General features: G+C 36.1%; 1 protein-coding gene across 1 annotated transcript in view; it reads left to right on the top strand.

Annotated features, from left to right (window-relative positions):
• The window catches only part of CCDC91 (coiled-coil domain containing 91), a 416515-nt gene that overhangs the window by 203378 nt on the left and 186737 nt on the right, over nucleotides 1-26400 (top strand). The window contains exon 7 of the mRNA XM_052640421.1: nucleotides 20503-20580. Within this exon, the coding sequence (XP_052496381.1) occupies nucleotides 20503-20580 (78 nt within the window). The remainder of the gene's footprint in view (nucleotides 1-20502; nucleotides 20581-26400) is intronic.

The following is a 26400-nucleotide window of genomic DNA, read 5'->3' as shown; positions in this document are numbered from 1 at the left end:
GATGCATGCAGTTGTGTGGGAATTTGAGCTTTCTTTGGCATTGCCTTTCTTTGGGATTGGAATGAAAACTGACCTTTTCCAGTCCTATGGCCACTGCTGAGTTTTCCAAATTTGCTGACATATTGAGTGCAGCACTTTCACAGCATCATCTCTTAGGATTTGAAATAGGACAACTGGAATTCCATCACCTCCACTAGCTTTGTTCATAGTGATGCTTCTTAAGGCCCACTTGACTTCACATTCCAGGATATCCGGCTCTAGGTGAGTGATCACACCATCGTGATTATCCAGGTCATGAAGATCTTTTTTGTACAGTTCTTCTGTGTATTCTTGCCACCTATTCTTATTATCTTCTTCTTCTGTTAGGTCCCTACCATTTCTGTCCTTTATTGAGCCCATCTTTGCATGAAATGTTCCCTTGGTATCTCTAATTTTCTTGAAGAGATCTTTAGTCTTCCCTATTCTATTATTTTCCTCTATTTCTTTGTATTGATCGCCGAGGAAGGCTTTCTTATCACTCCTTGCTATTCTTTGGAACTCTGCATTCAAATGGGTATATCTTTCCTTTTCTTTTTGCTTTTTGCTTGTCTTCTTTTCACAGCTATTTGTAAGGCTCCCTCAGACAGCCATTTGCTCTTTTTGTTGAGTTTTTTGTTGTTGTTGTTGTTGTTGTTCCTTGTAGAATCCCAGAAATCCAGTACCCTTCTCTCATTTCCTTCCATTTCTGTCTCTCTCCATCCAGCTGTGCTGGTATAACATTCTTAAAAACTTTGTAGATCTCCTGTGTAATCTGAGAGGATTAATGCCATTAAACAGGTGGTGGTTATTCAGTCACTCAGTTGTGTCCAAGTCTTTTTAACCTCATGGACTGTAGCATGACAGGCTTCCCTGTCCTTCACCATCTCCTTGAGTTTGCTCAAACTCATGTCAATTTAGTCAGTGAGGCCATTTCATCTGTTGTCTCCTTCTCCTTCTACCTTCACTCTTTCCCAGCATAACGACCTTATCCATTGAGTTGGGTCTTTTCCATTAAGTCTGCTCTTTGCATCAGGTGGCCAAAGTATTGGAGCTTCAGCTTCAGCATCAGTCCTTCCAATGAGTATTCAGTGTTGATTTATTTTCGAATTGACTAGTTTGATCTCCTTGAAGTCCAAAGGACTCTCAAGAGTCTTCTCCAGCACCACAGTTTAAAGGCATCAGTTCTTCAGCACTCAGCCTATTTTTGTCCAGTTCTCACATCCATCTGTGACTACTGGAAAAACCACACTTTTGACTATATGGACATTTGTTTGCCATGTAACGTATCTGCTTTTTAATATTCTGCCTAGGTTTGTCATAGCTTTTCTTCCAAGGAGCAAGCATCTTTTAATTTTGTGGCTGCAGTCACCATCTGCCGTGATTTTGGAGCCCCCCAAAATAAAGCCAGCCACTGTTTCCACTGTTTCTCTACCTTTTTGCCATGAAGTGATGGACCAGATGGCAGGATCTTTGTTTTTTGAATGTTGAGTTTTAAGCCAGCTGTTTTACTCTCCTCTTACCTTCATCAAGAGGCTCTTTAGTTCTTCTTGGCTTTCTGCCATCGGGTGGTGTCATCTGCATATCTGAGGTTATTGATATATCTCCCAGCAATCTTGATTCAAGCTTGTGCTTCATATAGCCTGATATTTCACATGAAACCTGTATTTCCTAAAGCTGTAACTAGGTTCCACAGACTTGATGACTGATATTAGCAAAAATTTTTTCTCTCACAGTTATAGAAAATAGTCTAAAATCAACATGTTGGCAGTGATGTTCTTGGAGTTGGCATTCTCTGTCTCAAAGTAGCTAAAGTCAGTTTCTGCCTCCTTCTTCACTAGTCTCAGTCCCCTTTCTGATAGAGAAACTAATCTTAGGACTTAGGGTTCACTCTGTGTCCAAGGTAATCTTATCTTGGGATATCAAAGACCGTAGTTCCAAATTACATACACAGATACCAGCAATTAGGAGATTATCTTTTTTGAGGGTGTCTCAGTTCAACCCACTGCAGGCACCAAAGGTGAATCTCAGTGTATTTTAAATGTGAATGCAAATCATTATTATGTAGATAGAAACACTCAGAATATGAAGACAAATGACCAAAACATTAAAAAGCAACTTTTATTATTAAGCCATTTTTCTTTTCTCCATCAAAATATTAACTATTTGGAGAGACAGTGTTGTTAGAAAGTCCCATTCTGTTATCAGAATTTAAAATACAGCTAAACTTTGGAGAGCAGGCTTAAAATGAGAAAAGTTGTAAGAAATTAGAATTTGATGATGTTGACATCCTTACTGAATGGTAGGGTAATGTTTGTAGATGTGTACATAAGGCTTAAGTCTTTCCCATTAACTGTTACAAGCTGTCTGCTCTTCCTTCTTTTCCCCTCCTTATTCTCCTTTCTTCCTTCCTTCTTCCTTCTTTTCCTTCATCATCTTTTCCTCTCCCTTTCTCCTTTCCATTCCTTTCTTTTCTTTTTAGTTGGCTTGAATTAGCTTTGAGCATCTGCTTCTCAAGGCACTTTGCCTTTGAAGACTTTAACAAAGTAGAAAATAAATAGTAATTTGTTTTAAATGTCGCACAAGTGGAGTTTCTGCCTTTCACTTTGTAGCAAATAATAAGGTGACGTTGAAGTAGCAATAGGAGCAGTGCCAATCCAATCAACAAGTCAGCTAAGAATTTAGCCAGGGTTATGCAAGGGGCCAGATTCTCAGGCTTTGAAGGATTTGGCCTTTATTCTTTAATGGGTTATAGTTGGTGGAGAAATTGTTGTGTTAACAGAGCAATGATAGTGACAACAATAATGGCACTGCTAAAAAACATATCATCTTCTGTTATGAATTGCACTTGAGTCATCGTTTTAATCTTTAAACTAAATAGGCTATGGCCTGCTTACTCATTTCTCATTTGAAACTATTAATTCTTTCCTAAAAGTTTGCTTTAGACATGGATGTGACATTGTCACATTTGGGTTTTGTAAGGTGGCATGTAGAGAAGTCAGTTACCTCCGTGCTGGTGTGAGGACATCATGGGATTTTTTTGCATACCGTCATCCGTTGTATCTGTTAGAAAAGTTCGAGAAGAAGTTTGTTCCATTATGTTGTTTTTGACTGAGAGTGGGCCACAAAGCCAATAGTTTGGGATCTGTGTGCTGATGAAATCCATACAGTTGGGTTAAGTTGGCCATTAATGGGTCAGGGCCAGACATGAAAATTAACTGTTAAAAAAATTTTTGAAATCTTAAGCTAATGGGACACACATATTAAGGGTGTCTGTTTCAGTAATGGATACAGTTGATTATGGCACTAATGCTTCATTTCCATATGTAAGATTACTTTACCTTTAGGCTGATTGATTCTTTCATGCTTGTGTTATTTTTTTTCTCCCATTTTATATTTGGCTAAGAATTTGAATTAGTCTGTGAAACTGACTTGGTAATATTTTGAAGGATCCTGTCATGTATTGTTTTTACTGGTTGTATAGGGAAACTAAGAAATGAGGGAGCAAGGAGGTAAAGATTAAAAAGACTTTGCTGCATCATGCCAGTGAAACCTACTTTTCTTTATTATAGAACACAACTAGGCTTGTTTCAGCTATTGAATGTGGGGTCAGTAAGAGATGGAGAGGCGGTATTTTGTTGTTTTTGTTCTGTTTTGACAAAGTGGATGCCTGTGGGATAATTTCATCTTCCTGCTTTTCTGACATTTATAATCGGGCCATATGTTGGATTCTTCAGATTTTGGTGGGAGCAGTTTATACCATTTCTTACTCCAAATCTTTCAGTGCATTGGTTAGATGTTATCCCACTATTTTTATTTTGATTTCTTGCCCTGCAAATTTCCTTTTGGAATACTGGAGATGGTTATGACTGCCTTACCCAATATAGTGGATTTGTAAGGGATATAATATTGTGGCTTCAGAGAGAGAGAGGTGATGACACCTGGATTAGAAAACTTTTCTCATTCAGGCTATATTAGCTAATTATATTCTACTAATTATGTTCAGCCTAATTATAGACTTGTTCTTGGCCAAAGAATTTGGAAAGTGAAAAGCAACTGCTTTCTAAAAGGTGAGGTAGAATGGTGGATTGGACTTGTGAATTTTTCTTTCTCCCTCTGTCCCTCCCTCCCTCCCTCCATTCCTTGCTTCCTACCTTCTGTCCTTCTCAAGTTTTTTTTAAAACTACTGTAATAATTCATTCCAAATACATCAGTCAAATGTTGCCTTTTACCAGCTTTAATGGAGAGGATCCTGCTGCTATGCATCAGTCAATTTATTAGGGATGATTAGTATGGGCTTCCCAGGTGGCACTAGTGATAAAGAACCTCCTTGCCAGTGCAGGAGACATAAGAGACATGGCCTTGACCCCTGAGTTGGGAAGAGCTTCTGGAGGAGGACATGGCAACCCACTCTAGTATTCTTCCCTGGAGAATCCCACGGACAGTGGAGCTTGGCAGGCCGTAGTCTATAGGGTCGCACAGAGTTGGACACGACTGAAGCAATTGTGCACACAGCACACAGTATGGGTTCTACTGGATTTTTTAATGACCAATAATAATGTGAATTGTAAAGTGTTTATCAGTTTTTCCTGTAAGCTTTGGCTTAAAAATATTTTTCTGCATGAATTGTGATTCAAATATTTGAATAGAGTTTTGTCATTGATATAGCAATGAGATTTTAAAGCTGCTAATTTCTCATTTTCCCATGAAACATCTATATTTGTTAATTTTGTGGTTCATATTTACACGTGTATTCAATCAAAGATAATTTTTCAGCAACAAATATATGCAGGCATATTAAAATACTAGACCTATGTATGTTTAATAATTTCTGCAAAGGATTGATATTGGGTGATTGTGAGTAGCAGAGAATTGGTTAATGTGCTTCTGGTAACATTTGAAAAGCACCTTTCACATTTTTGTCAGACCAGAATTTCTGGTTGACAGTAATGAATTGATGAATGACCATTTCAGCTTTACCAAGAGTGATCAGTTTGTGTGTTATTTTCATCAGATATTGTTCATTGTTGTTCAGCTGCTAAGTTATGTCTGACTCCGCAACTCCATGGACTATAGTATGTCAGGCTTCTCTGTCCTTCACTATCTTCTGGAGTTTGCTCAAACTCATGTCCTTCAGAAGGAGTGACTTATGACAGATTAGTCTATTTATTAATGAGTTTTTATAGAAAGCAAATCTATTGAAAAGCAGTTTGGAATGTACTCAGATATCAGATAGTTCAGTCTTTGTCATGATATTTTTTAGTAAAAATCAGGCTGACAGATCAGAAGATGTGATTTAGCCTTTGCCCTGCCCTCACTGATAACTCAGTGATCTTGAACAAACTTCTTGATCTCTCAGCCTTAGTTTCCTCATTTGTAAAATGAATGCATTGAAAAAGCTTACCTTTGAAGTCTTGTTTAGAAACTCTGTAGCTTTATTTAAGGTGAGGGTATTTTCCTGAATCTTCCCATTCTTACGATGGTTTTGGGTTTGACATTTTGAAAGAAAGCTATCATTGTGGTCAGATTTGGTTTTGACTACTTTGAACATAGGTTGTAAATTTTTGGCTCTATTTTCTTGAAATAAGAATTTCAGGCCATGTATGACTATTTGGTTATTCCTGTGTTTTTCTTTTGGTAAGTGGGAAGCCTGGTCTGTTACAATGTGGTTGTATGATTACCATCAGTAACTTTGAAGTAAGCAAAGTGGGTTGATTTATCTAGCCAGTTTTAACATACAGTATCATAGAATGATATCATAGAATGTTATTCATTGTTGTTCAATTGCTAAATTGTGTCCGACTCTTTGTGACCCCATGGACTGTAGCACACCAGGCTTCCCTGTCCTTCACTATCTTCTGGAGTTTTCTCAAACACATGTTCGTCAAGAGTTGGTAGTATATTTTAGAAATGATTTCATCCAACTCTCTTATTTAATAGGTAAAGAAACCTGCTCAAAGATGTTTCTTAATTTATATGCTAGGCTTCTATCAGAAAAAGAGCATTGATCATAATCTCATTCATTCATTCAACAAACAGATATGTGAATCTATCAAGTAGCCTTCTTTTTGAAGACCAAAATTTAAATACATTTTTAACAATTCTTACTATGATTTTAAATAACTCTCTCTGTTGAAGAATGAAACACCATTCTTACTTAACTAATATATTTGGCCTTCAGATCCTGTCCATTCAATCTCATCTTTATTCAGTCCTTATTTATTGAGCAGACATTATATACAAGGTGCTGTTTGAGATATGTATGTTCAATGGCAAGTGAAATTTCGCCTTCCTAAATTGACCTTAATGTCAAATTTTTAAATCTCCCTACTGTCTGTCTTTTCCTCACTTTCCCAAGTGCCATAGTGTTAAGAGTATCATCATTGTTTTCCCCAGTATGTGAGAGAGATGGGAAATGAAGAGTACAAAACAATAAGTAGTGATAAGGGCAATGAATAAAAATAAAGCATGATTAGTCGACAATGATGAGTGTGTGCTATTTTATATAGGGTGGTCAGCGAGCATCCCTCTGGTACAATGGTTTTTGAGTAGTATTCAGAGGAAATGAGTGTGTGATATTTGGGGTGAAAAGTATATCAAACACAGCAAATAACTTCAATAGCCTTATGGTAATAATGTGTTTATAATGATTTGAGGAAGGCCAGTGACAACAGATGGAAGGATTTAGGGACAGAGGGGTATAACTTTGGGCTATGGGAGGGATTATAGAGTTTATTTGCAGTAATGTGGAAGCTTAGAAATTGTAGTCAGATGTGTGATATTTTATAATTTAACAGATACTTATTGAGTACCCACACTATACCTGGTACTATTTTACGTGTTATGCATACTGTGGTGAACAATTGCTGCCATCATAGAAATTACATTCTTTGTGATTGCCCTCAAGTTTTAGGGTAAAGTGTCTGCCTACAATGTGGGAGACCTGGGTTTGATCCCTGGGTTGGGAAGATCCCCTGGAGAAGGAAATGGCAACCCACTCCAGTACTCTTGCCTGGAAAATCCCACGGACTGAGAAGCCTGGTAGGCTACAGTCCATGGGGTCGCAAAGAGTCGGACATGACTGAGCGACTTCACTTTCACTTTTAAGTTTTAAAGAACTGTTTTTGCTGCAGTCTTGGAAGAAGAGTAGAATCAAAGAGGCAGGGATGTTGGGAAATGATCGTAGTGTGGACTAGAGAAGTAGCAGTGGAGATGTTGACAACTGTCCAGATTGTAGATCATGAGATGGAGACATTCAGTCCGTTCAGTTCAGTCGCTCAGTCATGTCCGACTCTTTGCGACCCCATGAATTGCAGCACACCAGGCCTCCCTGTCCATCACCATCTCCTGGAGTTCACTCAGACTCACGTCCATGGAGTCAGTGATGCCATCCAGCCATCTCATCCTCTGTCGCCCCCTTCTTCTCCTGCCCCTAATCCCTCCCAGCATCAGAGTCTTTTCCAATGAATCAACTCTTTGCATGAGGTGGCCAGAGTACTGGAGTTTCAGCTTTAGCATCATTCCTTCTGAAGAAATCCCAGGGAGACATTAGGAGGTTTAAATAAATAAATAAATTGCAAAGGGTTTGCAACAGTGCCTGGCACACAGTTGTATTGCTAAAGACTTTGGTAAAGAAATTTTAATCAGGTGTTTTGGACTTTGTTGAAGTTAACAAAGTTAAAGACTTGGTTAAAAAAATAAAAATGAACATCAAGCCAGTAGGGTTTTGTGGTATATCAAAGAATCAAAGAGGCAGGGATGTTGGGAAATGATCGTAGTGTGGACTAGAGGAGTAGCAGTGGAGATGTTGACAACTGTCCAGATTGTAGATCATGAGATGGAGACATTAGAAGTTTTAAATAAGTAAGTAAATTGCAAAGGGTTTGGAACAGTGCCTGGCACACAGTTGTATTGCTAAAGACTTTGTTAAAGAAATTTTAATCAGGTGTTTTAGACTTTGTTGAAGTTAACAAAGTAAAGACTTTGTTAAAGACATAAAAATGAACATCAAGCCAGTAGGGTTTTGTGATATATTACATGTGGATTGTGATGGGAAAAAAGGAGAGAAACTAAAAATGATTTCAGGATTTTTTTGAGCGAAGGGAAGATTGGTAAAGGAAAATAAAAGGTTTGACATTGGACATGTTAATTTTGAGATTTCTTTTTTTGGAGAAGGAAATAGCAACCCACTCCAGTATTCTTGCCTGGAAAACCCCATGGATGGAGGAACCTGGTAGGCTACAGTCCGTGGGGTCACAGAGACTCGGACACTACTGGGCGACTTCACTTTCTTTAGATATACATGTAAAGACCTTAATAGGCAGCTAGATTAAGAAATCTGAGGATTAGCTATGGCAGAATTGGAGATATAATTTAAGGAGTTGTACAAAGATGATATTTAAATTTACTTATCAGTTGAACAAGTTAAAGAAGAGGTCTCATTCTCTGGAACTCCTGCAGTTTGAGATTGGGGCAGTGAAGAAGAGCAAACAGGATGGACTGATAAGGAGAAGAAACAAATGAAGAAAATATTTCAAGAAGGAAGAGGGGTGGATTGGGCTTGGTGATTGGCAGCAGCAGAGGCTACATGATTTTTGAATCTTCTTATATTTTCTTATAAAAACTAGTCTAAGGTAGTTAAGGGGAAAAGTCCATAAATAACATCTTAAATAGGAAAATAGGTGGCAATTATGCTTATATGATTTATGGTGCAGAAGCTAGTAGAGCTGAACTATTGACAGCAACAAGATAGGCATGTCTATCACATCCATGCTTGAGTGATGGAGGGGAACATAAAGGAACATAAAGCCCTCATTTCTTTTGGAAATACGCAGAGAAAGTACCCATCTTAAAGTCATCCATGCTAAGGAGAATGGTAAAACATCATACAGACACTGAAGAAGGAGAATGTTCAGATACTGGTAGGGAGGGGATCAGAGAAAGCATTTATCAAAAAGTACTCAAGTTGCTGCATTGGAAAAACACTTTTTAATTTTTTTAAAAAAATTTAATTTTTTTTAAACCTTATAATAGCCAACAGAAGAGGAAGCCCTAGAATCATGAAGCTGCGGAAGTTCTTCAGGCTCACTTCAACTCAGGGTAAACTGGTACATGGTTAAGAGAAAAGGATTGTTGCAGAACTGAGTACAGTAATGGAAGCATTTGAACAGCAGGAAAAATCAAAAATAGAACAATAGTTCCAAAATGAGAAAAGAACAAATAAGATAAAGCTGATAGAAAAAAGACATAAAAGAAAAAAAATCCCAAAATGAAGATTAAGCCTGAAGGAATAAGAGGGAATACAGTAGTATAGAAAGAAAATAATAATAAAGCATGACAAAATGAAAACTAACATAAATGAAGAAGAATTTGAGAGAAAGGAATAATTATAGGAAACAAACGGTGTGTTTGTTTTTACCCGATCCAGTATGTGTGTAATTGGATTCCCCAAAGAGGAAGACTAAAGAGGTGAAACAGAACTGTATGAAAAATCTAATTCAACCACCATAAACGATATGAAGGAAGACTGGGGCCTCTTTTGAAAATGTACATGTATACCTGAAAAAATAGACCCCTAACAGTCAATTATGAGACATCTTCTAGTGACTTTAAACAAAGTGTTTTTCAAAATAATATCTAGGGAATCTGTAGCTCCGGTGACTCTGCTTTTTTGGTTTTCCCAGGATAGTCTATATTTATACTGTTATCCTAGTGCAGTTATTACCAGAAACGCCTTTTATTCTCAAAAGTGACCCAATTTGGAAAGTAAATGGTATAGTCAATCTAAATATAAAATAAAATTAGATACATGACAGACTTTTTAAAAAACACACTATATGCCAGCAGAATGATGTAAGATAACTAGAATATTCAAATAAAGTATGAATCAGCACAGCTAACTGGTTTTCTATTTTAAAAGCTGCAAATGGTTCTCAGCAATCAGAAACTTAAAGATTGTTATTCTCTTGGTTGTTTATGAGAAATCTTTCACCTCAGTGAATTCCAAGAAGTAAAATTTTAAAACCAGCATTCTCTGATCAGAGTGAAACAAAATTAGAAATGAAATATCAAAATCAAAGAAAAACACCATTCAGCTTAGAAATTAAATTGACACAAACATACTATTTCTTTCTTCCACCAGTGTAGGTTTTTGGCATTCATGTAACATTGGCAGAATGTAAAATTCAGCATTTAAAATGATATAAAGTATAGTTCAGTGTTTTGGTTTTTTTAAAGTATATTCACAATATTGTTGTACTGTGACTAGTATCTAACTGGCCAGATAGTATGATCAGCTGAAGCAGCCTTGTATGCATTAAGCAGTTGCTCCCTAGGTCTCTTCTCCCCCAGCACCTGACAGTTGCCAATCTACTTTCTGTTTCTGGATTTACCTATTTTACCTATTTACCTATTTTGGACATTTCACATAAAATGAAACCATGGAATATGCAGCCTCTCGTGTCTAGCTACTTAGGCATAGCATAATGTGACATTGTACAGGAGACAGGGATCAAGACCATCCCAATGGAAAAGAAATGCAAAAAAGCAAAATGGCTGTCTGAGGAGGCCTTACAAATAGCTGTGAAAAGAAGAGAAGCGAAAAGCAAAGGAGAAAAGGAAAGATATAGGCATCTGAAACCAGACTTCCAAACAATAGCAAGGAGAGATAAGAAAGCCTTCCTCAGCAATCAGTGCAAAGAGAGGAAAACAACAGAATGGGAAAGACTAGAGATCTCTTCAAGAAAATTGGAGATACCAAGGGAACATTTCATGCAAAGATGGGCACAATAAAGGACAGAAATGGTCTGGACCTAACAGAAGCAGAAGATATTAAGAAGAGGTGGCAAGAATACAGGGAAGAACTGTACAAAAAAGATCTTCATGACCCACATAATCATGATGATGTGATCACTCGCCTAGAGCCAGCCATCCTGGAATGTGAAGTCAAGTGGGCCTTAGAAAGCATCACTACGAACAAAGCTAGTGGAGGTGATGGAATTCCAGTTGAGCTGTTTCAAATCCTGAAAGATGATGCTGTCAAAGTGCTGCACTCAATATGCCAGCAAGTTTGGGAAACTCAGCAGTGGCCACAGGACTGGAAAAGGTCCATTTTCATTCCAATCCCAAAGAAAGGCAATGCCAAAGAATGCTCAAACTACCACACAATTGCACTCATCTCACATGCTAGTAAAGTAATGCTCAAAATTCTCCAAGCCAGGCTTCAGCAATACGTGAACTGTGAACTCCCTGATGTTCAAGCTGGTTTTAGAAAAGGCAGAGGAACCAGAGATCAAATTGCCAACATCCGCTGGATCATGGAAAAAGCAAGAGAGTTCCAGCAAAACATCTATTTCTGCTTTATTGACTATGCCAAAGCCTTTGACTGTGTGGATCACAATAAACTGTGGAAAATTCTGAAAGAGATGGGAATACCAGACCACCTAACCTGCCTCTTGAGAAATCTGTATGCAGGTCAGGAAGCAACAGTTAGAACTGGACATGGAACAACAGACTGGTTCCAAATAGGAAAAGGAGTATGTCAAGGCTGTATATTGTCACCCTGCTTATTTAACTTCTATGCAGAGTACATCATGAGAAACGCTGGACTGGAAGAAACACAAGCTGGCATCAAGATTGCCGGGAGAAATATCAATCACCTCAGATATGCAGATGACACCATCCTTATGTCAGAAAGTGAAGAGGAGCTAAAAAGCCTCTTGATGAAAGTGAAAGAGGAGAGTGAAAAAGTTGGCTTAAAGCTCAACATTCAGAAAACTAAGATCATGGCATCTGGTCCCATCACTTCATGGGAAATAGATGGGGAAACATTGGAAACAGTGGTTGACTTTATTTTTTTGGGCTCCAAAATCACTGCAGATGGTGATTACAGCCATGAAATTAAAAGACGTTTACTCCTTGGAGGAAAAGTTATGACCAACCTAGATAGTATATTCAAAAGCGGAGAGATTACTTTGCCGACTAAGGTCCGTCTAGTTTCAAGGCTATGGTTTTTCCTGTGGTCATGTATGGATGTGAGAGTTGGACTGTGAAGAAGGCTGAGCGCCGAAGAATTGATGCATTTGAACTGTGGTATTGGAGAAGACTCTTGAGAGTCCCTTGGACTGCAAGGAGATCCAACCAGTCCATTCTGAAGAAGATCAACCCTGGGATTTCTTTGAAAGGAATGATGCTAAAGCTGAAGCTCCAGTACTTTGGCCACCTCATGCGAAGAGTTGACTCATTGGAAAAGACTCTGATGCTGGGAGGGATTGGGGGCAGGAGAAGAAGGGGACGACTGAGGATGAGATGGCTGGATGGCATCGGGGACTCGATGGACGTGAGTCTGAGTGAACTCCGGGAGATGGTGATGGACAGGGAGGCCTGGCATGCTGCGATTCATGGGGTCGCGAAGAGTCGGACACGACTGAGCGACTGAACTGAACTGAATGGTTTCATGGTTCTTTCATATTAAAACATGTATCATTTCATTCCTTTTATGGGTGAAGAATATTCACTTCATTTGAATGCAAGTATTATCCAGTATGGATAATACTTCATTTAAAAAAAATGATTAGTTGATCAAAATTTACATTGTTTTTACTTTTTTGCTATTATTAAATAATACTCATATGCACGTTTGTGTCCAAGTTTTTGTGTAAATGTATATTTTCAATGCCCTTGGGTGTATAATTAAGAGTGAAATTTCTGGGACATTTGGTAGGTCTATGTTTAATTAAATATACCTTTAATTTTTGAGAAGCTACCAAACTTCTTCACTGTGGAAGCACCATTTTACATTTCAACCAGCAAAGTGGAAGGGTTTCAGTTTCTCCATCTCCTTACTAATTCTTATTTTCTGAATTTTAATTATAGCCATGCTGGTGGATATCAGTGGTTTTGACTTGAATTTCTATAATGGCTAATGATGTTGAACATTTGTTTTTGGAGAAATAGCTACTCAAGTTCTTTGCCCATTTTTAAAGTTTGATTATCTTTTTGTTGCTGATTTACAAGAGTTGATTATATATCCTGGATCCCAGATCTTAGGTGTGTTGATATTTTTACAGATATTCAGTGGGTTGCTTTTTTGCCTTCTTAGTAGTATCCTTTAATGCACTAAGTTTTAAGTTCAGGTATTTTTAACTTTCTTTGTTTGTGCTTATATTTTAGTGTCATATTTTTAGAAACTGTTACTTAATCCAAGGTGATAGTGGTGTGTACCTATCTTTTCCTCAAGAATTTAGTAGTTTTATCTTTTCTATTCTGAAATTTGATAGATTTGGTTTTAATATTTGTACATCATGTGAATTGGGGTTCCAGGTTTAGCCTTTTGCATGTGTGTCCAGTTTCCCACCATCATTTGTTGATAGAATTATTCTTTCCCTATTGAACTGACTTGTTTACTCTTGTAAAAAATCAGTTGCTTATAGATATATAAACTTATTTTGACGCACTCATTTTCATTTTCCACTGGAATCTCTATTCTTATGCAAATACCACATTGTTTCGGTTATTGCAGCCCTTTGCTCAGTTTTGGAATTAGGAAGTGTAAGTCCTCTGATGTTGCTTTATTTTTTGAAATTGTTTTAGTGACTCATAATCACTTGCAGTTCTATATGAATTTTAGGATGAGCTTGTCTGATTATGCAAAATAAAGTCACTGAAATTTTGATAGGGATTGCATTGAATCTATAGATAAAATTTGGGATTAGTGACACTTAACATATTAAATCTTCAAATCCAGGAATACAGGATGTCCTTCCCATTTTTTAAGACTCTACAATGTTTTATAGTTAGTAGTGTAAAACTTTCATACTTCTTTGGTAAAAAAAGTATTTCTAAGTATTTTACCTTTTTTATGCTTTTGTAAATGGAATTTTTTTTATGTCATATTTGGATTGTTCGTGCAAGTGTATAGAAATACAGCTGATTTTTTGTGTTAATCTTCTTTCTTATAATGTTATTGAACTTGCTTATTGAATAGTATTTTGTTTATTAGACCTAATAATTTTTCACAGTTTCCCATATATAAAATCATGTCTTCTGAAAATCTGGATAGTTTTACTTTTTCATTTCTAATCTAATAATTTCTAAGAACACTTTTTATTTATTTTTCTTGCCTGATGCCCTTGCTGGAATTTCAGTATACTTTTTAATGGAGTTGGAAAGAGTAGGCATTCTTGTCTTGTTCGTAATGTTACGGGAAAGTCCTCAGTCTTTCATCAATAATATGATTTCAGCCGTGGGATTTTCACAATGCCCTTTATCAGGTTGAAGATATTGCTTTTTAGTTCTTAATTTTTTGAATATTTTCATCATGAAAGTTTGGTTGATCTTGTCACTGTTTTTCTGGGTACTAAGATTATCTTGTAGGCTTTTATTTCCTTCATTGTTTTAATGTGGTATATTAAATGGATTGATTTTTATATGTTGAACCACCTATACGTTCCTGAGATAAATTACACTTGGTCGTAGGCTATAGACTTTTAAATATTCTGTTGGATTCTGCTTACTGCTGTTTTATTAAGGAATTTTACATCCATATTCATAAGAAACATTGCTTTGTCTTTTCTTGTGCTGTCTTTGTGTGGCTTTGGATTAGTGTAATACTGGCTTAAGAGAATCAGTTAGGGCATGTTTTCTCATCTATATGAGAAAGATTGGTGTTAATCCTTTTATAAACATTTGTTACAATTCACTACTAAAGTCATTTGAAATAAAGGATTTTCTTTTGTGTGAAGTGTTTTTGATTACTGGATTCAGTCTCCTTACTTGTTATAGGTCTATTTGGTTTTCTGTTTCTTCTTGAGTCAATTTTGGTAGTTTGCATATTTCTAGGAATTTGTGCCCTACAACTTTGTTATCTAATTTGTTGGCATGTTGTTTTTGTTCAGTCACTAAGTCATATCTGACTCTTTGCAGCCCCATGAATTGTAGTGTGCCAGGATTTCCTGTCCTTCACTTTTTCCCAAACTTTGCAAAAATTCATGTCGATTGAGTTGGAGATGCTATCTAACCATCTCATCCTCTGCTACCCTCTTCTCCTTTACCTTCAGTCTTTCCCAACATCAGGGTCTTTTAGTCGTTCATAATATTTTGTGTATGTTCTTTTTTGTTTCTTTAAGTTCAGTAGTAACCCCTTTCCTTGTTATTGATTTTACTGATTTGATTCATCCCTTATCTCTTTTTTTTTTCCTGCCTTGGTCAATGAATGTTTATCATATTGCTGATTTTTTATAAAGAACCAACTTTGGTCCAGTTGATTTTCTCTATTGATTTTCTATTCTTTTCTTTATTTTCTTTTTATTCTTTTAGTTTCCTTCATTATGCTTGATTTGGGTTTAGTTTATTCTTTTTTTTTCTAATTCCTTAAGGTGAAAGGTTAGGCTATTGGTTTGATGTTTTCTTTTTCTAATATAGGTTTTTAATTTCCCTTGTGATTTCCTCTTTGAATAATTGGTTATATAGGAGTATGTTTGATTTCTATAAATTTGTGAATTTTCTCATTTTTTCACTATTATCTCAAATTTCATTCCCTTGTAGTTGAAGAGAATACTTTGTGTGACTTCAGTATTTTAAAATTTATTAAGACTTGCTTTATGGTTTGCCATGTATTCTATCCTGGAGATTGTTTCATGTCTACTTGAGTATAATGTGTATTCTGTTGTTGTTGGGTGCTGTATTCTATAGTTTCATTTCTTATAGTTGGTGTATGTGTTGTTCAGTCTTCTATCATTTATTTTTTGGGGGGCTCCAAAATCATTGCTGATGGTGACTGCAGCCATGAAATTAAAAGACACTCCGTGGAAGGAAAATTAGGACCAACTTAGACAGCATATTTATTTATTTATTTATTTATTTAATATATATATATATTTATTATTATTTTTACTTTTTTTTTTTAATTTTAAAATCTTTAATTCTTACATGCATTCCCAAACATGAACCCCCCTCCCACCTCCCTCCCCATAACATCTCTCTGGGTCATCCCCATGCACCAGCCCCAAGTTTGCTGTATCCTGCGTCAAACATAGACTGGCGATTCGATTCTTACATGATAGTATACCTGTTAGAATGCCATTCTCCCAAATCATCCCACCCTCTCCCTCTCCCTCTGAGTCCAAAAGTCCGTTATACACATCTGTGTCTTTTTTGCTTAGACAGCATATTTAAAAGCAGAGACATTACTTGGTCAACAAAGGTTTGTCTTGTCAAGGCTATGGTTTTTCCAGCGGTCATGTGTGGATGTGAGGGTTGGACTATAAAGATAGCTGAGCGCCGAAGAATTCAAATGTGGTGTTGGAGAAGACTCTTGAGAGTCCCTTGGACTCCAAGGGGATCCAACCAATCCATCCTAAAGGAAATCAGTCCTGAATATTCATTGGAAGGACTGCTGCTGAAACTGGAACTCCAATACTTTGGCAACCTGATGTGAAGAGCTGACTCATTGGAAAAAACTCTGATGCTGGGAAGGATTGAAGGCAAGAGAAGGGGACGATAGCGGATGCGATGGTTGAATGGCATCACCAACTCAATGGACATGAGTTTGTGTAAATTCTGGGAGATGGTGATGGACAGGAATGCCTGGCGTGCTGTGGTTCATGGGGTCTCAAAGAGTCGGACACGACTGAGAGACTGAACTGAACTGATATCATTGATGAGAATTTCAGCATAATCCATCAAGCATTTGTCAATAGCTGCTGTATTCTAAGGGGCTTCCCGGGTGGCGCTAGTTGTAAAGAACCCACTTGCCAGTGCAGGAGATTAAGAAACTCGGGTCAGTCCCTGGGTTGGGAAGATCCCCTGGAGAAGAACATGGCAACTAACTCCAGTATTCTTGCCTGGAGAATCCCATGGACAAAGGAGCCTGGCAGGCTACAGTCCATGGGGTTGCACAGAGTTAGACACAACTGAAGCAACTTAGCACATGCTGTATCCTAAGGCTGTAAGAAGATGTAGCCATCGATTAAGTGTTTATTTTCAACTGCAATAAAATATGTCATAGAACATTTTTATCGTTTATAAAATGTCTATTTGAAAGACCTGTTATATGAATTGCTTAATATATTGTACTCTATGTGTGCCTTTAATAGCACCCCAATACTTTTTAATGGTTCATGTCATTATTCAGAACCATAGTTGCTGAATGGTCAAGCTTTATTATTGAAATGGTGCATATTCATCTTCAATTTCTAGATAATGATGTAAAAGTAGAATATATTCTGTTTCATTTAGCAGATCTATGAATTTGCTTTGCTTTAGATTGTAAAACACTAAAAAGCTCTTGGACCTTTTTGGTTCTAAATTTCAATTCTGAACTAAAGAGATTAGTTGGTAATAGGTATTGTCAATGAGAGAAAAAAGTAAATTAACATTCAGTTAGTTAAGTCTGAAAAATCTTGGTTTTAGTAAAATTCAATTGTTTCTTCTGGGTTTGTAGAAGGTTTAATATTTTAATATATATTGTTAATTTCCAGAATTTGTTTGCCCATGTAACCTATTTTATATGAGTTTGTTATTAATCAGTGGCCTTAAGGTAGAGTATATGCTTCTCAAGAACTGCTTAAGATGTTCCACTGTGATGTGAAAAGAAAATGTCATAATACCTGTTTCTCTTTATTTTCTTAAAAATCTTGAAAACTAAGAAAAACAAAATCTATGTTATTATTCATTATAGAAATTGATACCTTTGCCCTCCTAGGTGCCTTTATGAAGGTTGCATACCATTAGTGAGATAACCTGACCTGAATGGGAGTTCCAAAGTGATGAGTTGGTGGTGCTGCCCATGTGCCTTTGCTTGTTTTTAGTATAATAGAATGTATGAGCTTGCTTTACTAGGTGATGGGATTTTGCTGCTTTGTTATTTAGTTTTGACTAAAACAACTCTTTAGTCCATCTTAAAGGAGATCAGTCCTGGGTGTTCATTGGAAGGACTTGATGTTGAAGCTGAAACTCCAATACTTTGGCCACCTGATGCAAAGAGCTGACTCATTGGAAAAGACCCTGATGCTGGGAAGGATTGAGGGCAGGAGGAGAAGGGGACGACAGAGGATGAGATGGTTGGATGGCATCACTGGCTCAATGGACATGAGTTTGTGTAAACTCTGGGAGTTGGTGATGGACAGGGAGGCCTGGAGTGCTGCGATTTATGGGGTTGCAAAGAGTTGGACACGACTGAGCAACTGAAGTGAAAACAACTCTCACAGAAATGGGAAAATGACTTTAAAAAAAGATTGTTGCCATGAGCCATAGATTGATAATCATACCAACAACAATCAGTGTCTATATCAAGGGCCGTTATTGGTCCTTTATGTTTAGGCTTTTAGGTAAAGAGTGATTTAACTACAGAAAGATATATAAAGCTGTATACTGGAAAAGGCAATTAGAATTTGGTAATGAAATAGAAATTCTTGAATACGTTAAGTATAAGCAGTTTATAAATGAGGAATTGGTAACATTCCCAGGTAGCACTAGTGGTAAAGAACCTGCCTGCCACTGCAGAAGATGTAAGAGATGCAGGTTCGATCCCTGGGTCAGGAAGATCCCCTGAAGGAGGGCGTGGCAACCCACTCCAGTATTCTTGCCTGGGGAATCCCATGGACAGGGAAGCCTGGAGGGCTGTAGTCCATATGGTTGCACAGAATTGGACATGACCATGGCAAGTTGGCACACACTCTCACAAGAATAAATGAACAAGAACTGTTTTTCTTGTCTTTTTTCCTAAATATCATTAATTTGCTCACCAAGTCCACTGAGGTGATGGTGTAGTCATTCAGAGTCCCTGGCTGACAGAGGCCCTCCTGCTGTTTGCAGCACATGGCTTTAATTGTCAACCACGGCAGTGACATCAGCAAGCAAATAGTGGGGGACAAAGGAAGTACGTGGAGGATTTGTTGGAGGTTTTGTGGTTCAGGTCTGAAATGGTGTACATCACTTCTACCTACCTGACATTCCTAAAATAAATCATACTTGGTTGAGATGTATTATTTATTTTATTGCTAGATTCCAGTTACTAATATTTTATGTAGAATTTTAGTTTTTGTTTTCATAAAAGAGATTGGTTCATAATTTTATCTTTGCAGATTTAAGTGTAAAGGATATGTTTTCTTAATAAAATATATGGGGAAATGGTCCCTCTTTTTTCATTCTCTGGAAGATTTTGTGTAAGAGTTCTATTATTTATTGTTTATTAAAAGTAACCTTTTTAATAATCTGCACTTATATGTTTCTTGGTCAGAAGTTTTATTTTGTTTTTAACGTAATATAGGTTCAGTTTTTTTTTTTTTTCTAAACACATACAAAATTTTTCAGAATTTTTATTTCATCTTCTTTCAGTTTTGTTTTTTTCCCTAGGAGTTTTTTCATTTTACCTAACATTTCATATTTATTGCTGTAATATTTAACAATATCTTACTATTTGTTTAGAAAAATCTATTGGTTGTATAATATTTTGAAATCATGAGTAATATTAGAAATTTTTGTTTTTTATTTTCATCACTTTATTGTTCCCATCTTGCTAGATTTTATTTATTCTTTTTTCTTTGGATAATTTTTTTAACAATTGTTTTACATAAATATTTGTCTTCTTATTTTGTCTCTTGTCTTTTTAAAGGTTTTTTTTTTTAATATACTTTCAGTCATTTATTTCTCTTTTGCTGTAGGTTTTCCCCCACCATCTTTTGGTCCTCTAATCCTGCTTTCTGCTGTTTTACCTATTCTTTACCTCATTTATTGCGTTGAGCTGTAGAATTTGTTTTATGAATTCCAATTCTCTGAAGAAATTCTCTGTACTATCCACTTTCCCCACTTCTCTATTTTCTTGTGTATATTTATTCATAAATATTGTAAACTTTTTGATAACTAATATCTGAATCACCCATGGGTCTATTTCTTTTGTCTTTTCTATTTTATGTTTCTTTGGTCTCATCTGTTATCATTTCTGATAATTTTGCATTGAAACCTTTACATTGTGTTTGAGAAATTGGAAAGGTTCTGTAGGATGTTAACATTCTCCAAACAGAGTTCAGCTTCTCCTTTCCTCGGAAGGTAGAATGAGGGTTTGTTCTCCTTAATCTAGTAATTCTCAAATTTTGTTACATATTGACCTATTGACATGTGTGTATTACTGGAGAAGTAATGAAAAAAAAAAAGGTCCTAGCTTTTTGGATGACACAGGGCCTCCTGTCTCTAGATCCAGGTCCACAATTGCCAGATGTCTCAAGGGATAACACCATTGCCTTGGGTTATCTTACCTGTGAGCATGGTTTTCCTTTTCCAGTTATGGTTTCCCTTTAATCTCTCATTGCTATCTTCAGAATGCTTTTAAACAGAAAGTTTTTTTGAATGGGTTTTTCTTTGTTTTCAGCTGCAACATTGGTGTGCCACAAATCACTCACATCACTTATAAATGCAAAAGTCAGTGGTGTGTTATTTTGTAAACAACAACAACAACAACAAATCATAGCTTAGTTTCTTATTTTCTTTCAGGAAAAGCATAAACAAGAATTGGAAGATATGAGGAAAGCGGGTCATGAAGCCCTCAGCATTATTGTGGATGAATATAAGGTAGTTATTTGAGAGTCTGTCATATGTGTTATTTGAGAGTCTATCAGATATCAGATTGGTTTTTCTTTAAACCAATCACATGTGAATGGTTTGATGTCCATCCTTCTAGAGATTTCTCTTTAAATACATACACACACATATTTGCTCATGTCATGCTGCTATATAATTTTGATTCGCTTTTAAAAATATGTTGTTCTACTCAATCTATTCTTTTGTTTCTTGCTATACTTACATGGCATTATATATTTTCATGTCAGTATATATAAACATCCAATTTTTGTCATTGTTCTATGCTACTACATTCTATATTTATACACATGCACACACGTATATATGTATATATACATGCACCATAAGTGGCTTAATTCTACCTGTATAATTAGGCATTAGTTTATTTTTTATTGTTAATTATTATAATAACTTTAAAAAAACCCTTCTATCATATGTGGAATGTAGACATTATTTGTTGATTCAACTTCATCCCTAGACAAGATAGAAGTTCATTTCATTTTAATTAGCTGACCGTTTAATGTCAAAAAGCTTCCCATAACAAGTCATTTGAATAAAAGTAGTAAAAGAAATAGATCTAGATTTTAAGTGAAAGACACTTTAAAAAAAATTGAAGGTATTAAAATAGTCTGGTAGATGATAGGTCTTGGGACCTGGAAGGTCATTTTTATGACCACACCCAATACAGAAACTTGTGCCATACTTGAGAAGGCTGTTTTAAAATGTCTGCTTTTTATAGCTGTGACTATTGGCTCTTTTCTTTATAATGTTGGGAATTTTTCGTTCTACTAATATAAACCAGCTTTATAGTTATTGAGTTGAAGGAAAGTGTATAGGATCTATTTTGAACCATCTTCTCTTTTGTCCTAAGGCTAAGGATGGGAAGAATTAAAATAATGGAATTTACATAATTCTCCTGGATATTATATGATGTATTTTTGGATGAATTTATGTTTTACTTATTTATATTTATGAATTCTAAATTAAATGTTGTGAAAGTACTTACATTGTTGTGTTGTTCTGAAAAACTTAGTATTTTATATTTAAAATTTTTTTGGTTCTGGCTCTACATATTTCCTTTGCTAAAAATATGTTTATAGTGTATTACTTTCAACACTGGCAAATAATGAATTTAAAAGCATATGTGACAACTTTGCAAATATATTTTGTAAATTATATTTTAAAGAAAATTAGTTGAGAGCCACTCATTTCACCACTTTGTCTCATATCATTACGGGATGCTTATTTAGAAAAAGAATTTAGAAGTTTCAGGCATTATGCATTTATTTCAGTTTGCTTAAAAGGATTAGGTATCAAATCAAGTATCCTACAAAGTTATATTTAATTTATCATAGTATACTTATAGTCAGTAATACATAAAGTATATAAATTCTCTTATAGCATGGAACTTCAGTGTAAATACATTTTATATAGCCTTCTGTATTGATTTATTGGTGAGCTTCACATTTTGCACAAAGATACCTCAGTATTTTTACAAAAGATATATCTGATAATTAATTATTGTATAAAATTTTAGAAACCAAAGGGTCTTAGAATGATACAACTTCATAGTACTATGGAAAAACTAAAGTAATTTAGATAGGAAAAATGTCAATGTTTTCTTGGTTGGTTAGTTGTCTTTGTAATGTAAATGTTAATGATTTGTGGCCCGTTATGGAACAAGAAAACAATTTTGTTTTTTTCCATCATGAATTCATGCATGAGAAGTTCATGTCCTAATTATTTTATTTTACTTCTCTTTTTGCCTCATTTGCCCCAGACAAGGTACTGGAGAAGTAATCAACCCAGAAATATCAATGAGGTCAGATGATAGACCCCAAGAAAAACCTACTCTTTCTATCCAGAAGACCAGGAAAGCTTCCACTTGCTTTAGATAATAACCATTCTAATTCCACCAAACACCAGCAAACTGTAGCCCGACTCCAAGCCCTGCCCACAAAGGCTGGTTAAGGGGGCCTAGATTTGACCTTTTATCAGTTTGTAATGAGGTGCCCTTTCTCATCCTCATTGGGGTGGTGTATGTGTTAGTTGCTCAGTCATGTCGGTTAGTTGCTCAGTCATGTCGGACTCTTTGTGACCCCATGGACCGTAGCCTGCCAGACTCCTCTGTCTATGGGATTTACCAGGCAAGGATACTGGAGTGGGTTGCCATTTTCCTTCTCCACGGATCTTCCTGACCCAAGGATCAAACTCAGGTCTCCTGCATTGCAAGCAGGTGCTTTACCATCTGAGCTACCAGGGAAGCCCCATTGGGGTGGGGTCACTTTCATTTTTATATTAATTTTAGAATCAGTATGTAAATTTTAAAAGTCCAAGTTGGATTTTAATTGTGTTTTCATTGAATATGTAGATCAATTTAGGGAGTATTGCCATTTTAACTGCATTAAGTTTTCTGATCCATAGTCATAAAATGGCTTTATGTTTATATTCTTTAATTGCTTTCAACAGTGTTTTACAGTTTTCAATATTCTTTTATTCTTTTTGACAATGTTCTAAATTGAATTGTTTTTCCTAATTTCATGTTTAGATTGTTCAGTGCTGCCATGTTTTTGCATGTTGTTCTTATACATGGTCATTAGTTCTAATAGTTGTTTAGATTTTGCAAGATTTTCTATATATAATACCATGCCATCTGCAGCTAGAGATTGTGTCCTCTTTTTTAATCTGGATGCTTTTCATTTCTTTTTTCTTACCTAATTTCCCAGGTAGACTTCCAATATAATATTAATAAGAGCTGCAAAATATATATGTATATATTGATTAACCATTAAGTATGATGTTATCAGTGAGATTTTTATAGATGGCCTTTAACCCACTCTAGTATTCTTTCCTGGAGAATCCCATGGACGGAGGAGCCTGGTGGGCTACCGTCCATGGGGTCGCAAAGAGTTGGACACGACTGAGTGACTTAACTTCTAACTTCTAACTTCTTCTTTATTAGGTTGAGGAAATTTCATTTTTATTTGTAGTTGGTTGTTTTTTTAAAATCATGAAAGGCTGCAGGATATTATCCAGTGCTACATCTCTGTTGAAAAATTACTTTTTTTTTCCTTTATGTGATGTGTTCCACTTGTCTCCTGCATTGCAGGAAGATTCTTTACTGCTGAGCTTCAGGGGAAGCCCCTAATATTATGTATTATGTACTAATATCCTTAATCTTTTGCTGCCTTTAATAATGATATATCATAATTCATACATTTGTATTTTCTAAATTCCTGAAGGAATTTGCATCTCTGCAAAAATTTCCCCTTTAGGACTGCTAAGAATTTCTACTAGTAGAGCTGATTGATTTAGTCAGATAAACCTGATCTAAGCCATAGCTCTGGTACTTACTAACAGTGTCACCTCTGGCAATTTATTATATATGAATTTTAATTTCCCTATAAGTATATGAGGGAATAAAACATAGAACCTATTAAGAGAAGTATTGTGAGGACCCAGTGAGATAATGAATGTTGATCATGGCTAATAATATCACTGGACATGAATAGTGGACATGAATTTGAGCAAATTCCAGGAGATTTTGGTGGGCAGAGGATCCTGGTATGCTGCAGTCCATGGGGTCCCAAAGAGTTGGATGTGACTTAGCAACTGAGCAACAAAAACAATGATGATGATGCTGTCAGTAAATTTTTGCAGTTTAGTTTTTATAATATTCAATATATCAGTTTTCTAGTATAGCAATTTTGATGGCTTGTCCTTATCTTACAGCTGACTATTAATTAGCTTACTTCTCATACAGTGCGGGTGCTTCTTTCAGTCTGTTTTAGAAATGTCTATTTAAGAGAAAGCGATCATGGTCCAGCCCTTCATATTCCTGGGCTTCTGCTAAAAAGTCATTGTTCTTTTATTCATTTTAGAAAGTAAAGTTATTATTCTCCAAATAAAATAATTAATTAAAATGAAGAAAGTAAATAGCTTGCTTCAGACTGATGAGTGAAAGAAAGATAGTGAAGTCACTCAGTTGTGTCTGACTCTTTGCGACCCCATGGACTGTAGCCTACCAAGCTCCTCTGTCCATGGGATTTTCCAGGCAAGAGTACTGGAGTGGATTGCCATTTCCTTCTCCAGAGGATCTTCCCAACCCAGGGATCAAACCTTGGTCTCCCGCGTTGTAGGCAGACACTTTACCATCCATCTGAGCCACCAGGGAAGTCCATGATGAATGAAAGGCCATGTGTAATTCTGCTAAAGTGCAGAAGAAAACAACGCTAACACTAACTTAATGCGCTACATATGCCAACTTTTCCTATAATATTCTCTTCATTGTATTTATTTTGTTTCTTTCATGTCATGATTTAAAAATCTTTTATCCTGATAATTAACAACAGTAAAATAAATGTAGATCTTGGGAGGCTTGCCATAGGAGCATGCCACATCTAAGATTGTTTACTACAAGGAACAAGAATTTTCCTTTACTTGTTTAACTGGGCTTTTTTCTTCAAATTGTCATTTGCTACTATATACACTAGCTCAGACTTCACAATTCTTTATATCTGTAGTTTTCTCTATCAAGTATTACTATGCATGATATGTGTGCATGCCAAATCACTTCAGTTGTGTCTGACTCTGTTATCCCATGGACTATATAGCCCGCTAGACTTCTTTGTCCATGGGGTTCTCCAAGCAAAATCATTGGAGTGGGTTTCCATGCCCTCCTCCAGGGGATCTTTCTGACCCAGATCAAACCTGTCTCTCTGAAGTCTCCTGCATTGGCAGGGGAGTTCTTTACCACTAGTGCCACCTGGGACACATCCATGATGTAGAGCACCTTTTTTTATTAAGGTAATGTGTAGTTGTATTACTGGGCTGCTATTTTGCTTGTGATGCACTCATCTGTTGTCATTGATTAGGGTATCTTAACCTGCACTTTTTGCAGGACATAATAAATTACTTGGGTTGCTTTTAAGAAATCATACTAATTTTATTCCCTGGAAATTTAAAATCAATTCACATAGGTGGGATTTGGGCATCTGTATTTTCTTTGAAGTTTTAGAAGTCATTCTGCTACCCCAAGGAGGTTGTTAACCATCAGCTTATCCCTTCATGTTTATTTGCCTATCATTGTATCCTATTTATTGCTGTTTTCCTCATTCTTATTATCTGAATTGAGCCTGTCAAGATTGTGTGTGGGTGGGTTTGTGTGTCTGTGTGCATGTTTAAATTGAAATCACTATGAAATTTTTCCTTATGAGAAAATGAGAGATATTCTGACAGATTTAAATGACAGTTGAATGGACCACTTTCTGTTTTTGAAAGTTACAAAAGAAGCAAAAGTTTTAGCTGTAACTAAGGAACTAGATTTATTCCACATTAAGATTTTTTAAGTGAAAAGTTAAAGTGAAGTCGTTCAGTCATGTCCGACTCTTTGTGACCCCATGGACTGTAGCTACCAGGCTCCTCTGTCTATGGGATTTTCCAGGCGAGAGTTCTGGAGTGGGTTGCCATTTCCTTCTCCAAAGATTTTTTTAAACTTATGTCTTATTTTCCTTTATGTAGGATAAGTGATCAGAGCAAGAAAAAATTTCTTTACAGTGGAGTATTGGTATAATAGCACAGAGGGACTGTCAAAGAAAATCATATAGAAAAAATACAGGCGTATTTGCTAAAACAAATGTAGTTCTTTAATTTAAGGCATGTGATGCCCTGAATTTTAAAGAGAAAGTATCTTGTGATCTCTCATTTCTTGCACAGATATGTTTGGTTCTTGTTTTCTTTTTTTTTTTTAACTATCTCTGTATACATTTATTCAGTTAATATACTGTATGTAAGTGCTTGAGGTAAAACTAT

This window comes from Budorcas taxicolor, chromosome 5 (genome assembly GCF_023091745.1).
Source record: "Budorcas taxicolor isolate Tak-1 chromosome 5, Takin1.1, whole genome shotgun sequence".
NCBI lineage: Eukaryota > Metazoa > Chordata > Mammalia > Artiodactyla > Bovidae > Budorcas > Budorcas taxicolor.
The sequence above is the reverse complement of the archived record's forward strand: the minus strand, read 5'-3'. Positions and strand labels throughout refer to the sequence as shown.